At 35.5% G+C, this 16,597-nt stretch overlaps 1 protein-coding gene across 1 annotated transcript in view; it reads right to left on the bottom strand.

Annotated features, from left to right (window-relative positions):
• MEOX2 (mesenchyme homeobox 2) overlaps positions 1-8,564 on the bottom strand; it is a 65,038-nt gene extending 56,474 nt beyond the window's left edge. Inside the window, exon 1 of the mRNA XM_012741973.2 lies at positions 7,696-8,564. Within this exon, the coding sequence (XP_012597427.1) occupies positions 7,696-8,209 (514 nt within the window). The 5' untranslated portion in view covers positions 8,210-8,564. The remainder of the gene's footprint in view (positions 1-7,695) is intronic.
• Between the last annotated feature and the right edge of the window lie 8,033 nt (positions 8,565-16,597).

Genomic DNA, 16,597 nt, shown 5'->3' with positions numbered 1-16,597 from the left:
TGTTGCTAAAGGTGGTAAACATACTAAGACATCATTTTACTTTTGAAAAATGTTAAATAAGGAGAGATATCACTTAATTTCGATCCACCCAGTTAACGATAAAGCATTGTTTAGACAGTTCTTAAAATGTAAAAGCCATTTGCTAAATTGCTGGTGTCCTTCAAAAATCAAAGCTAGTTCCCACTAAGGTTTAGATAACATAATTTTATTTTCCTGAAATGCATGAATTAGCTACCAAAATAAATCAATATTTGCGAAATTTGCTTTGCACTCGTTCATTTGGTAAGCGTCACTGGCTATTTTATTGTTATTCTTTCAATTAGTAAGAATACACCTCAGTTTTTACTTTGCTAGTTTTTTAGGTGGCTAAGAATAACCATCCAAATGTTTACTGTGCAGTCCACACAGGGTAAGAACCCGCCTCAACAGACACTGTATATATTTCACCACTGCATTTGCAAATAACTATCACTTTGCAAAACTAAGCTTTTATTTGGGTGTAATTTCTGGAAAAGCTTTAAGGCTATATTTTCAAAGAGTAAAATTCCAGGCCTTTAAAATTCTACTGGCATCCGCCAACCTCAGCTGGATCCTCCTCTAGGTTTCCGCAGAGCCTGAGAGATGACTTCATCTTAATCATTTTCTTGCCCACATTCATGTAAGATAACTGGGGATTTTTTGTTTTCTTGTAGCATTATGGGAATCTCTTTAAGTGTATGGAGAATAATGAGCTAGAGAAAGAAAAAAAAAAACAAAAGAAAACATACACTGCAGGAGACTTGGCGGGTTTGACTTTTATGACTGTCATTGATTACCAGCTTCAGTCTGTTGGACTCTTCACAGAGCTATATATGCTTCAAGCTTAATATTTAATCTTGTAATTGGAACATTTAACATCATATTGCGACACTTAATATGGATACTCTAATTCAGATTTACTATTATCAAGAAATTCATTTTGGAGTTCTATTAATGTATGCATATGTATATATTAAAACTTTACATAAATGTCTTATTTTAAAGTATGCTTTAAGTGTAGCTGCCATATTCTAGTTAATTCAGCACCCTGCCTCTTATCCTTTCTTTGCCATTAACTCTTTCACTAGAATACAATAGAAACTAAAAACCATGAAAAATAAACTCCTATAGTCATAACTTCAATCAATTTAGCCGTGAAACTTTCAAGAAACATACCTATAACATCTTAGAAAGCTTATGAAAACAAACAACAGAATATTTAAATATATTTGGAACATTTAAATTGAATTGATTCTATGAAATTTTTGAGAGCAACAACTTGTGAATTTAAAGCCACAATCAATACTCTGAAGTTTTTACCACTATGAGTTATTACTTAGTAAATATATTTGCAATTAAAGTAAAAATTCTGAGTATATAAGAATTAAGTCATCAATGTACAGAAGTATTTTAGAATCATTAAATGAATAAGTAAATGGTAAATTAAAGAAAGCATAATAATATCATACATTTTAAATATCCAGTTACTAATTTTTAAATCTATAAAGATAGCAGTGATGATTTTTGAAAGTTTTTTTTCACCTTTTCATACAAACCCTTTCCAAAAATGTGGAGCTACAGTACAGATTCTACCTGATTACTGCTGTGCATGTGTAGATGTAAGAGAAAAAAATTATAAAATATTTTCAGAACCCTATGAAAACCAATATTCTAAAACACAGTACCCAATTTACATAGAGTAACATGTATAAATTCAGAAATATTATATAGTGATGGAAAATCTAATATTATAAATTGAGGTTTCATGAAAAATAGGTACTTTATTGTATATTTAAATTTTAAAACATGGAGGAAAATTAATTAGTCCTTTTAATCACTCATGAATAGTAACTAAGTAACTTTCTGTTAACTTAGTAATAAATGCCAAAAGGTTTTAAACAGAAATACTTATTCTGAAATATAAAACCAATGTCTGAGATTTATACGAGTGAATCAATAGATATGTTATTGATTACCTTGTATAATAAAATACTATCTTGTACAATTTTCTTAAAGAGAAAAAAATCCCTATACATCTGTAATAAGAGGCAAAGTAAGTAAAATAAGATATAGTATTAGAGAAAAGGGCATCAAATTTAAATTAATTCTGCCTTGAAACAGATAATGCAGATTGAGACCTAACTGACCTTCACCATTGTAAGTTTTACTACATGAGAGCAATACTATTTTCTATAAGATTTTCTTCAGTTGGATTTGAACCTCACTGATGATGACTATGGTTTAAGGGAAGTGTGGCTTGTTTTGCAACTAACTTCTCGTTACATTGTTACTTCTTCTCTACTTGAGGCTTAAGTTTAATACAGTTATTCAAAGAAATAGTTCTAAGATCATAACAAAAGTAGGAAAATGTTAGTGCTTCCTTATTTTTACAACCTTTCCAAAAAAGTTATTATTAATCAGTAAACTATATTAACAACTAAAACACATAATATATACAAATTAGTTTTGACTATAAAATGCGTGTCTTGTTGCTTAAATATGTGAAATAGAAAATGCATCATATCTACCTCAATTTCGAATCTGTGGACTTCGGTCTTAGTTTATGTTTTACCTTTTTTTCTCTTGATTTTAACCATTAAAATCACTCACCAATACTATAAATATAAGCTAATAAAAGCAATTCAACTGGTTAGTCAAAAAGTAAGGCTTCTTATTTTATAATTCCAATCAAGGGGGGAAAATGCTACTTCTCAAAGTCTCGCTGCATGTGTTAATATATCTCACAAAATATTTTATTAAAAAAACCAATCTGACACAAATAAAGAAAATTTGGGAGGTATAAGTCATTCTAAACTGTTAACTCAACACATATTATTTGAGGAAATCTTACCCAAAATTTATTTTATAATATCTCTCCATCTTTAGCTTTTATGAATCATAGATATTTGCAACCCTCATGTCAATGCTTGGGAAAGGAAGTATGCGGTGAAAATTTAGAAATAAATCACTGAAGTGAACACAATATAAAACTAAAATATATCGTATTATATTGGCTTTTCTTATTTGAAATTAAATCTAAAAAGCCCTCACGTCATTGTTTTGTGTTTCAAGCTGCCATTATAAATATATGAAATGAATAAAATTGCCCAAGCAAGGGCAAATACATGTAATAGATGTTTACATGTGACGTTTTACATAATTCAGGTATTAAATTCATCCGTAGGTTGGCATTTCTCAAATGAAAAAGAATTAATTCTTCCATTCCATACAAAATTAGTTTCCCAAATTTCTCAGAGTCTAAGAGAAAGGGTTGATCCTTTTTGCTATTTCATTTTTATTTAAAATTAATTTCTTAGATTGTCTAGGTCCTATTACAAATATTATAACTTATAAATTCCAGCGCTGTGATGAAGGGTCTACATTTTTAAACGTAAAGGGAAAATGGGGTAATTATTTAAGTATTATTTTTTTATTTTATGACTAAAACTCAGCTTACAAAGTAAGTGTCAATGTAATGGTTTCCACTGGTAATTACTATAGACAAAGATTAAAATTTTAAATACTTAGTTTTGGATTTTTGAGCCCAATGAAAGTTTGTGCAGTGCCATGCCTTGAATTTACACTTTTCCTTTTCAAATGAACTATAAATAAAGAGATTTACACAGAACCAGAAAGTCTTTCTACTTTTATTTGAAGTTTTCCTTCCATTCATTGCTAACTTTCGGCAATAAAGCATTTTAATTCTAAAGGAATTGTTGCTCTTGACTAAGTGTAATCACCTCAGAGTGATTACACGCATGTAGGTCAATGTTATTTAGAATTTATTTTTATGTCAGGTTACCATTTTAAAATGTTCACACCTATAATTAATCTACCACTCCAAGAAAAAAAAAATGAAAATGGTATTTTTATTCTGTTCAATATTCTCCTATCATCTTCAAGATCCAGTAGACTACTTTTTCAAACTCTAAAGTAAATCCTGAAAAGCCACGATCCAGTAACAGAGAAATGAATAACAATATTACTTTTTTTTCTTTTCAGAAAACATGACGCTTGAGGTATCTAGGAAAAATTACAATTTAATACCAGAGTTAGGTTGGGTAAAACATTACTTTGGGTTTGACTTGCAGCTTATTAAACATAACATTTGCTTGTCATTCTGCATTGCCAAGCACCTAGACAGACATAATTTAACAACAAATATTTTATGATCTAGTAGCTACATAAAAGATTTGAAATTTTGTAAGAATCTAATGTGGTTAGAAATCTAGTAAAATCCATCTCCCCAAGTCACTCCCTTTTAAAATGTAATTTTGATTTTTTGATAAAACAGTAATTAAATTGATTTGAATAGAAAATATCTACATATTTATACTGTATTTGCCCACCTAAATACTAAAGTCAGATCCATTAATCAATTTTGGTTATTTAACTAAAATTAGGCAGCTGATATCTACTACTACATTTCTTAAAGAACAATCAAATATAATTGAAGACAAACAATGCATGCTACTTATAAGCATTTTTCAGAATTACCTGCTTTGTATTGATTGTTTTAAGTACAGTTGTAAAGTTTTAATTTTTAAGAGTCCCTTTGAAGATGTGGCAGATGTTGGCCTTGCTAATAATGCTGGAAAGCATAGCAGGTTCAAAGTTACAAAAATCTTTAACACATATAAAAAATAACTGTGCTTTTCTATTAAATTTGGTTTTGTTCAATTGTCAATAAACTATAATGGGAGCCTAAAGTCCATAAATATTTGCTTCTAAACCACTAAGCTTGTTGAATTTGTATATGTGTGCATCCGTGTGTGTTTGTGGAAGGGAAATATGTATAAATATATGCTGGAACATGTTATATGCTATCGTTTTAGCAACATTATTATGGATAAAAATGTAAAGTTTATAAATATTTAGGCTTTTCTCAATATTTTCTGGTGCTTAAAATTCTATTAGAATTTAATATGATCATGGTCATATATACAGAGTCTGGCTATTAGATGCAGGGATACAGAATTTTGGTTTTGACTTTGCCCTGGATTTATGTACTAATTTACCCTCGACTATAAATACATAGTAATTATAAACTGCCTAACAAAATACAAATGGTCTTTACTACGCATGATATGATTTTTGTCAGATATAATTATAAATTTCAAGAGTTCAGACATCACTTTTATTTTTTAGAAATATTGAAATATTAAAATCTGTTATACTCAATGACAGATATATGTATTAATAATGCACCAGGACTATAATCATTTTCAAAGTTGCTTTAGTTTCTCCTAGATCAAGATGCCCTTATAATGCTATGAAATGAAATAGTTTTGAACATACATTATGGAAGACCAAATAAAATCATTACTGGAGAAAGAAATCATGAATTTAAATCCATCTAAAGATTCGACAGATATTAATTATCTCAAACACTGAAATGGGCAAATTAAATTTTATTTTCAACAAGTGTATATAAATTTAACAGAAACTATTGTGATATTTCCATTTAGTCAGTCAACATTTTTTCAGAATATCTCATCAAAGGAAAAGCTCATTCTAAGTCCCTAGTGATTTTATCCTTGGTGATGACTATTTTTATTTCCCACTCAAGTTGTAATCTATTAATACTTTATGCAGCTGACATAAACATTTATTTTTGTTTGTTTTTCCAGTAATCATCAGCTTCAACATTAAAAATGAACTTTATTTTGTTAGATGGTTATTTCTCACCAAAGGGGTGGGGAAGATAAGTACTATTAAGTTATCCTATTTTTTTAAATTTTTTTTTATTTCAGCATATTATGGGGGTACAGATTTTAAGGTTTCAATAAATGCCCATTTTCCCCCTCCCCCCAATAAATTATCCTATTTTTTAAAGAATGTTTTTATTAAAATAATTTAAGGGAATCAATTCTTGAATCCCACCTTTTCTTTTTTCCCCCCAAATAACATGTACCTGTGTGAAAATTCAGTTTGCTCTAAGAAACTTAAGGGTATTAATTCAATTCAGGAAGCATAAGGAACAACCTATCACATAGATTTCTAGCTGCAGAAAGTAAAATGAACAGTAAGAGCTTCTGGTAATTGCAAAAATACTCTGATCTACCTAATGTGGGATCTGCTTCCAAAAGTTACACTGATATCAAAAGCTCAATTTATGAAATGATCACTGCATTCTAAAATTGACTTTTTTTCCTAATGAAAATGAAAAGCTTTCTTACGATTAATCTTTCAACTCATTGTCTTAAGACAGTTTCACTTATAGTTAATAAAGTACATTAAATATGAGTGACACTACTAGTTACTTATAAAAACTAGTTTGTGATGGAGCTTTAAAAGTTCACCCCTGACCCTGGAAAGTAAAAGTTAGATTTCGAGAGTGTGAAGAAGTGATACCATTACCACGAAGGAATATGAAGTATACCGCTCAATCATTGTCATTTATGTAGCATCTTACCTAAAGCTTTACAAACGATAGACATTTTTCAGTCTTTCAACCAATATCTGGGATTACCTTCTAGGGCTATGAAACCAATTGCCCAAAGGGAGAAAATAAGCAAACGTTATATTAAACAAATGACATCTTCCAAAAAGATGAAACCCTGGTTGCATGCACTATAGCTGTGAAAGAAAACGCACAACTCTTAACTGTAAGGCATCTTTTAGTAATTTCATAATGAAACGGATAGGTAAGGGCTTTGAAGCGTTGTCTGGAAAACTAAGTTTCTCTGGATGGCTACAATTTACTTGGCAAGCTGTGCCTTCAAGCACTGGAGTTCAGGAAGGTTCCCCTTTTGCGTGGCTTCTCAAGTTATCCCCACTTAGATCCGCGCCTCCTGCGCTCACCCTCCTGTACCACCTCTGGCACGTAGGGAACCAGCACTCCCCAGTTGCTGTTTGTTCCCTGGGACTTGTCCCCGATAATACCCCACTGGGAAAAGATTTTATTCTCCCTTTTTAAAAAACTCACATTATCTATTTAGATCAGCACCGCACGAATATGGACTATTATTAAGATTCATCTTTCTTCCGGAGTCTGAGCATCTATTTATTACAATTCTCTGACACATTCTTTAAAATCTTCTGAATTCCTAGATAATGTCTTCTTCCCCAAGAAAGGGAAAATCTTACCATTGGAATAGGGTGCTATTTAAAGAACTCTGAAATCAGTATATAAAAATAAATAAATAAAACTTTTTTTTTCTCATGTGCTCTGCCAAGTTCCATTGCAAGTTCCAAATATTGTGCAATAATTTGGAAATCCAGTTAACGATGGGAAAAATCGAGCCACTCAGAGTCGGGAATTTGCAAGGGAAAAGTCAGGGAGCGGCACCCGCACGCACGCCTGCCCCACGGACTCTGCGTCCCAGGCGCACACCCCTCTCCTCCCAGCGCTCTGATGCAAGGTCACGCTTCGCAATCGATTTCACATGCTGTCACTTGTCCTTTTTCCCCTCGACCTTCTGGTAAACTAGTTTGGGACCTTGGAGAGCTTAGAGCTGCTGGCTGTAGATGTGTTGCCCTGCAATAAACACATGCCCCCAAATAACAGGACGATAGCCGCACCGCCGAATTTGGACTGGGGTGCCACAGGATGGGACAAGACACTTCCCATCTTCCCCGCCGGCTCCCAGTAGAGTGAGAATCTTTTCTGGCATTTCTCCGCCCCCTTTTCAACCCGGCGCTCACAGTCGCCGAGGGTGCCGGCTGCGCCCTTACCTGAGCTGTCGCTTTTCCTCTTGCCGCCGCTTCTCTTATCCGCCTCCGCGGGTGACAGCGCCTGGCGGCCATAGTCCCCCGGTGCGCACGCGGCCCCGGTCGGGGTGCTGGAGCCCAGGCTGGATGAATTGGAACACAGGACGGGCGGGCTGCTCCCCAGCTCCGGGGGCCCTCCGGAGTCGGGCTGCAGGCAGAGGCTGTGCCGAGCCGCGCTCGGCGGGGAGGACATCTGCGGGAGGTGCCAGTTGGTTTGCAGAGCCTGGTGCTGCTGCTGCTGATGGTGGTGGTGGTGGTGATGGTGGTGGTGGTGGTGCCCCCTGTGATGCTGGCTGGCAAACATGCCCTCCTCGTTGGGGTATCCCGCGATTATGCAAGACGAGGAAGAAGTAGAAAGCTCGGGGTAGGACATATGGTCAGATCTTCCATGGAGGGCGAGAGAGGACTGGGAGAACGGGTGCAAGCCTTGCGCGGTGGCGTGAGGGCTGCGAAGGCAGCCAAAGAGCGGGTGTTCCATAGCATGCAAATCTCGGGTTCCAGGCAGAAGACTTCACGACGGTTCCAAACGCCACCACCCTCTGTCACTTTTCACTGGAAACCGTGTGACTTTCCCCCCCTCCCAAAGCAATAGCCGCTGCGCGCGCTTTGCAGAGCTCGGATAATCCTGGTCCTGAGCCCTAGCGGCCGGTCTCCTTTACATAGGAGCACTCGGACCTGGAGGAGCTTCCCTGAGCTACTCAGATGTCAAGAGTGAGCGAGGCTGAAGCCAAAAGAAGGTGGTCCCAGAGAACTGCTTTAGGGGGAAATGGCTCTGAGAGGTTATAAATAGAGTGTAATGTGAGCTGGGGGCTGGCTTAGGAGCCCAGCGCTGACCACATGCAAACTCCCTCCAAAACTCCCGCTCAGTGTGCGCCACGCGCTCCAAGTTCCACTTCCTATCGCCTGCTGGACAGACGCAGCAGCGCGTCCACGCCCGCCCGCCCCAGCCAGCTGCCAGGGCTGCAAGCGGCGCGCCCAGAGCCCAAATCCCGCCCGGGCGAGCCGGGGCTCTGCCCTCCAGGATTTGGAGGCCAAGTGCGCTGAGGCGCACACCAGCCCCGATCCCGCACCCAGTTTCCAACCCGCTCGCTTTTCTCTCGGGAAACGTGACTTGTGGGTGTCATTTGGGAACTGCCACCTGCAGGAAAGCTAGGGGTGCGCCTAGCCCTTGGGGAGCGCAGAAGTAGTAATAGGGTTAAAAGAAAAGATCAGAGCTAGTTTGGCCCACGCTCTGGGAAGTTTTTCAAACTTCGCATCTCCCCTTGCCCTGGGCGCAGCAGAGCGCCTAGCTTTTTGCAGCTGGTGTCTGTGGGTGGGTTGTTAATAGGCTCCGACGCCAGGTCCGAGGTTTCAAGCGTGTGCACTGAGAACTGGAAAAGGCGGTTCTCAGTGCGGAAAGGAGAGGATTGGGGTGGGTCGGGCGAGAAGAAAGCCAGAAGTGGAGATGGTGGCAGATTCCCCCGCCCTGGCATCTCACGTGCGATGCCAGGTGGAGTTTCCCTCTCCCCAGCTTTCCTGGTCCGGATCCATTTCTTAGCCACTTGTTCACCGAGAAATTTTCTTGAGCCAGGGATATTCCCAAGCGATTTTGCCCCGGTCACAAGACATGTGTAGATTGCACGCATATTTCTAGCCTTTCCCCTCAGAAGCCAGCCCAGGTCCCCTCGGTTCCCTCCGGAAATCTCTTTCCCGCTGAAAAATCAATCACTTAATTGCACCCCTTCCCACCACCCCACGGTTCCACTTACTGAAAAACATTACAATTCGATGTTCCCCGAAGTTCACTAGGCTTGGGCACTTTGGATATCCCAGGTTACAATTTTGCATCTCCGAAAATAAGCCAGGGAAGTTGCCACCAGTGAGCATGCAAGAGCCAGAGGGCTGGCCTTTGATGCTGCAACTTGCTTGAGGAGGATGGGAGCGGGTGACAAGGTCTGCTGGGGGCAGAATCGTTTACACAGAACTAGAGAGTGGCAAGTAATGAGGCGGAGGAACAGTCAGGTCGGGTCTGGGACCTGTTACACCAGGAGAATATCTGCATCCACCTACCCTGCCCCAGGTCCCAAATGCGCCACCAGCAGTGTCGCAGCGTTATTTTCATTGTCTCAGGTGTCCAGAGGATGGTGACTAGGTCTTTGAAGTTGTTAATGGGATTAATGGGTACAGCAAACTGAGCTAGACATCTGGTTTGAATTAAGAAAAGTATTGATTAATCTTTGAGAACTGTCCCCAAGGCAGAACCTTTCCCCTCGTCCAGTCCTCCTGCTTAAGCCTGCCTGTCTCCCTTTTTCTTTCAAGTCGCGCTACAGAATAGAGGCTTCACAATAAACCTCCACATCCGTGTGAATGATCGAATTGTTTGCCATCGCTTAGAGGTGGGGCGGAGTGGGGGTTGATCAGGAATTCTGAGATTTGTAAGCGCTGCTTTCTTTAACGGAAATTGAGCCCTATTTTGGGGGAAATTAGTTTTGCAGACTTCGTTAAAAAAAAAAAGTAAAACTTTTGTTCACCAGCTGCTCAGCTTTTCAGTCTGAGTCTGAGCTGGAACCTGCTGCAAGTCTTTGACGGTAAGACTTTCTTTGCCGATATTTTGGGAATCTAATATGGTTTTAGACTTCGAAAGGGGGTGTTCTTCAGGTTGCACGTTTCTAAGGATTTTAAGCACTCGCAGGATGGCGTCCAGGACTTAGATCTTAAAAATATTTCTTCCTGCCACTCCCCACGCCCTTGGCTCTTTAAGAATAAAAAAAAAAAAAAAAAAAAAAGGGAGGGGGGTCTATTCCTCCAATATCGTCGGAATATTTTTTGAATTTTCATTGTGTTTATGGTTTCAATATGTGCTCTGATATTAAAAGTTGAAGTACAAAGAGCAACACTAAACTTCCCCAACTTGTGTAGCTCCTCTATGGATTCTGGGTGAAAGCATTGTTTTAAAGTGAAATTTAGGCAACCACCTCAATAAACCTAACCAGAAATAATTACATAATATGATGCAGTCAACTAAAAGCTTTGTGGAAAATGTCAGACAAGACTGACTAAAAATACACTTGATCTGCAGACATCAGTATAAAACCATCCATAAAGGTCCTTTTGGTTTGCATTACATTGGTTAGAGGAACCTAAGCAATTACCAAATGAATGGATGTGAATTTAACCAGTGAGTCGCAGGTAACCAGCAACTAGCAAATAAACCCTTCATCTCCTGAGCTGCCACGTCTTGAACCTGCGCAGTGACTGTGCTGGCTTTTTTCTCACTCACTGTGTCAGATGTTAACAACGTGTGTCCAGAAATTTCTCTACAACCTGCCTCAGTCAGTCATCCTCTGAAACTGTGGGGCCAGGAACTAGGAAGAAAAAAAAAATTTAAAAAGGAGGGAGTCTCTTCAAAAGACATGCAATTAAAATAAAGCTAACAAGAAAGATCTTTTTAATGGAAGACACAAAACATTTAATATCAGGAAAAATTACGGAAGTCCCGATTTCTACTAGAAAGCATAATGTAAGGAAATATTTAGAAGGAAAAAAAGTGTGATTCAATGAAGAAAGGAGTAAAAAGGAGGTCTTGTTGCCTTCCAGAATTAAATATGATTTTTTAATTTTCTTTGAATTTTTAAAATATATCATTTCGTACAGATTTTTAAATTCTCATTTATCAGAATATTTGGAATAAGATAGAATATTGATTTTTATTTTCTAGGCCATAGAGAATCTTTTTATATATATTAAAAACAAGAAAATAAAATTCCTAGCACTTCCTATAGTAGCTGCTTCAGTGTTCATATTTATACAATCCAATGTTGAAAGATCCCTTTTACCTAATTACATCAAGAAGAAAGTAAAAGTTATAAAATTTATTATAAAATTGAATGGTTATTTAAAACTATATATGATATATTATTTGTCATATATTTATGAGATATTTGAGTTTTCCTGAAAAAAATGTTATAATAATACCAATATTTCATGCAGTTTTAATATTAAAGCACATTATAAGAAGCACAGTATAAAGAAGTTGATTATGTGAAAATGTAAGCTATTTGGCTCTTGGTCCATCATCATAATTATTTTAAACATATGCCAGGCTTCCTAAACTTGATAAGTGTATTTATCCATCGCTCCCTATGCTTAAATGAAATGACATTCAATAGTAAAGTCAGACATCTTTTTAAAATTAGGATTATTTTATTTTAAGGGCACTAGAACTCATATTAAGCAATCCAAAAAATTTATATTTAAATTTCATTTAAGACATATGATGATTCTTTTAAAAGTTGTCATTTGTCTGTACATGTATAGCATGAGATATGATGAGAATTAAAATATTTAAATTTAAATATAATGAAAGTCTACTTTGAATTTTGCCTAGTAGATAAATTTGCCTTGGTGACATATATTCATAACATACAAATTTAAGGATAGATAATTAAATTAAAACTGGAATTTGTCTCTTTTATTGAATATAGAAATACTATTTCTGCTATATTTTCCCCCAAAATGACAATTATGTCCTTGGGTTGGTTTTTCTGAAATAAAAATTTTTCAAAAAATATTCAAATATGCTAAATACACACTGGTGATTTGTGTAATTTATGACTTATCTCATTGTATAAAACTAAGGAATTGTCTTTCTCTAGGAATTATGCATCATAAAACTTAAGGAACAAATTTGCTTGTAAATGATGCCTGTTATTTCATGATTCTATATACTTTTATAGATTTTTTTAAATGTTACTATTTTTACATGGCACTAATTGGTGCTTTCACAATAAAACTTGTTATATTTCTACATGTACTAGAAGAAATAAATATGTAAAACATTACTTCTGAATTCCAAAGCCATATCCAACATACTTTATTTTTCTAGTTTCCATGTCTTCCTGCATTTAGATTTGTGATTTCTTTCAGAAATTAGTGGTTTTCTTCAATTCAAGTACCTTAAAGTAAATGATACTGTGCTAAACACTAAATATAACTCTGCCTAAAGCAATGAGACAAAACACACTATATCACAATTAGAACTATTTAACAATGTTCAGAAAACCAACATGAGATATAGATTATGATTAATAAAATTAAAGTTAAAAGATTAAGTTAAAAATTTTAAGTACATACAGTCTTTCACAATTCCACTTGCTTTCCACATACATCCACATGTCTTATGAGATTCTAATAATTTATTTCTTTCTTTTCCTTTTTTATTTTGTGAGGAGTGTTACAGTTGGGAAGACATTGACCACCTCTCAAATTTCAAAAATTCTAACTAGATTTCCTTTTGTCTGCCTGTTTTAAATCCAGAATTATTCCATAGTTACCTTATAATGAAGCAAATGGAAAATAATTACATTCAATTTCTACATTTCTATTTACATTCACTTTGAAGCTAATTTTTTTGATAAACATGGGTATTTTAAAAATTTTATAGTTGAAAATTTCCTCCTTTCCATGTCTAACTGGGAGATGGGCGGGCATGCTAATGCAAGATAGTTCTGTAATGAAATGCTATACTGTACGTTATATTTTCTACAGCATCAAACTCATAACCATTAAATTTCTATCGACAACTTAAGAGAATTGAACCATTTATTTTTTCCATGTTATAAAAAGCAATGCTATCCTATTATATGGATTGAATTTAGAACGAGTTCATAAATCTCAGAGAACAAAAATTCAATTGAAACTACAGACGGGAATTATATGTAAAACCTTAGTCTTCTATTTTAAGTTATCCAACTTGAAGAGTTTAACAAAACTAATGTAATTTTGGCACCATGATAAGTTTTCCTTTCGTGTTTTTATTTTTCATACTTCATCATTTTGTAGCATGTTTTATTCTTAAAGTGGATTTTCCATTTTGAGCTCAGGTTTATGATTTGAATCACTAAAAACCTCTGTGTTTTAGCTGTTAGTATAGTTGCTCCAAAATATTTAATTGCACACTCTAATTTATGATTCAGACTCAACAAAGAAACACCAGCTGCCTTTGATGTCATCATTTTGTTTATAGAAATAAAGGAAAAAAGGTTGTATATTTGTGTACCAAACAAAATGGAAAGTTAAGGCCAAATACATGATATCTTATAAAAAATATTTTTAGAGTTTAATGCTAGTACTTTGATTCAGCTCAGAGTTTTTTTAAGATGTTGAGAAGTGATATGGAGTATTTCATACAAGGTAATGACTATTTGGAAATTGACCCAAAGTAGAATTAAAATTATTAACTGACAATTGTCTGCTTTTATGTCAATTGACCTAAGAAGTAAGAAAGATTGTGGGAGATCAAAATCGGCCAAAGGGAAAACCAGATGAAAATATGTAGCAAGTGCAAAGTAAGATAAGCTTAAATATATAAACAATAATTTTAAATATGTTCATACAAATATGTAAATCATAAGCCACATATACTTATGATAATGGTAAAAAGATTCTATATATATGTCTTAGTTTAATTTAAATTTAAGAAATAAGTAATTAGAAAGGTTCTATATCTTTGATAAAAGTAATGATAAAGAAATACTACCCTTCTAAGAAACAGTTATAAATAATCAATGTGAAACGTGGATAAAGATATGATCAAAGCCAGGGCATGAGCAGGCAGCTAAATGTCTGAAGTTCTCATTAATAACTAACTTTTCATCTTACAGATTTGTCACTTGAAACTCATTGTAGTCAAATACTTTTTCTAAATTTTATCTATTGCTAGAACATGATTTCTGCTAAGTTGGGGTAATAGTGTATGGAAAGGGAATAAGCTGGTTTCCAACAGCTGCCAATGGCAAAAAAAAAAAAAAAAAAGTATTGGGCCAACTTCATACTAGAGCACTTCAAAATACAAGTAAGGGAATTCTGGTAGAACCAAGCACTACACAGAACTCAGAAGGAATACCAGCTCTGAGCCCAAGAGCCCAGGACAAGGCAATTTTTCATACCACCTGCTAAAGGTTATTTATATCCACATGGGGCCCTATGATCAAAATAAAGGCTTCTCTATACTACTGAGAGTGTGTAAACATGAGACGAAAACTCTTCAACACACAGAGTGGCTGGAGAAGATTCTTTCCTCCCACCTGACATGCATGCATTTTGCATGACTCTTGCCCTGTAAACTCAAAGTTTCAGGACCGCAACTTGGTCCAATTTCATATTTTTAACAACTAATTTTTGAGGGTATAGATAACTCATGGGCAAGAAAATAGAGCAGAGACTAAAAAGCCAGATCAATCTTGTCATACTTCATGGTAAAATATAATAAAACTTACTACCGATGTTGAAAGTGGGAAACTTGACAGTTCTTTCCTTTAATTCAGGGCATCTGTGGTGATCTGCAGCAGCTTTTCTGCAAATAATTTATTTAAGATGATTAACTGTGCTGGTTAAAGTGAGGTTAAAGTTTCCATGAAGACATAAATGAATTAAATAAATTTGACCCATAATGAAATATAAAAACACTTCTATTTATTGTAAACCACTTCAAGAATATTTCCCTGTTTAGTAACTATAGAGAAATACAAATAGCACAATTATGACTTTCCAGGATAATTGTTTCATTTTTTTCCCTATCAAAGTTATCCTCTATGGGCTAGCTTATGAAATGTTTGAATTTCTACCAATTTTGTTTTCAGATTAGCTCTGGTATCCTATATTGGATAGTTAATGTGATTTGCTCAGAGTCAAATGCTGAGTCCCTTTGGATTTTAGAGGTCCAGATTGTACCATCATCTGATAGACCCTGCCAAAGCACATGTCTCAGACTCAGGTGGCATCACTTGGAATCATTCTTCCATATCTAAAGACACATAATGAGAAAATTCTGCAAAAGTATTTACTGTTGCATGAGTGGTGGTAAGGCTGAATGTGTGTCTTTATAAAAAGATATAAAGAAGCACATAGAGCTTGTAAATGTTATGCACTGTAAATCTGAGGTTGTTGAATTAGCTATTGGTGTTGCTCTTTCTGTAACAGTATTAAAGACTTGTCAATCCATGTGGAGTTCTGTTATGTAAACATCATTTTTTTCTTAACTAGCAGTTGTTAAATCACTATCATCTGGCATCTGTGCCATGTATAACAGTTGTGGCTAAAACAAGACAAAAAAAAAAAAGGTTAGTTTTCTTGTACTGTACTAGCAATTCTAGTGATGAAAAATTGCTAAATCTCAATTTCAGGCGACCAAGCCCTATGCCAATCTTTCTGTAAACAGAGTTATTGATAACCCAGTTGCTCAAGTCAGAAATAGGAATCTACCCTTGACAAGTTCATCTTTCCTCTCCCTCCCCCCTTTTCCCCATATGCAATCAATCATCTGTTAGAGTATACCCAGTTACACCTCTTTACCTCTTTAATGTTCATTAACTCCATCCTTCTCTTCATCACCAATGTTATTACTTTATTTTGGGGTCTCACCTTTCTTGCATGAATTATAGAAGAACCCCATGGTACTCTATTTACTCTACCTACTATACTCTACTTGCCTAGAGCATTGTTCCATCTCCAAAGACAGGATGGAGAGTTTGTTTGGATCTTAGCTCTGCCACTTTCTAATTCTACAAGTATATTCATTTGTTAACTCAAGAGAATATTATAATAAGCATTTTAGACAGTGTTGTAAGTTATATCTAAAGTTGCACTGTTGAATACAGCCTGATGTGGTGGCTGAGCACTGGAAATGTGGCTATTGCAAATTAAGATTCACTTTAAGATTAAAATGTACACCAGATTGCAAAGACTTCCTGTGAAATTAATAAACTTTTATATCGATCACATCTCAGAATAACCATTGTTGGATACGTTGGGCTAAATAAAATATATTCTTAAAATTATTTTTTCTTTATTTTTACTTTTTTAGTATAGCTAGTAGGAAATTTAAAAT

This window comes from Microcebus murinus, chromosome 9 (assembly GCF_040939455.1).
Source record: "Microcebus murinus isolate Inina chromosome 9, M.murinus_Inina_mat1.0, whole genome shotgun sequence".
Classification (NCBI taxonomy): domain Eukaryota; kingdom Metazoa; phylum Chordata; class Mammalia; order Primates; family Cheirogaleidae; genus Microcebus; species Microcebus murinus.
This window is presented reverse-complemented; position numbering and strand designations above follow the sequence as displayed.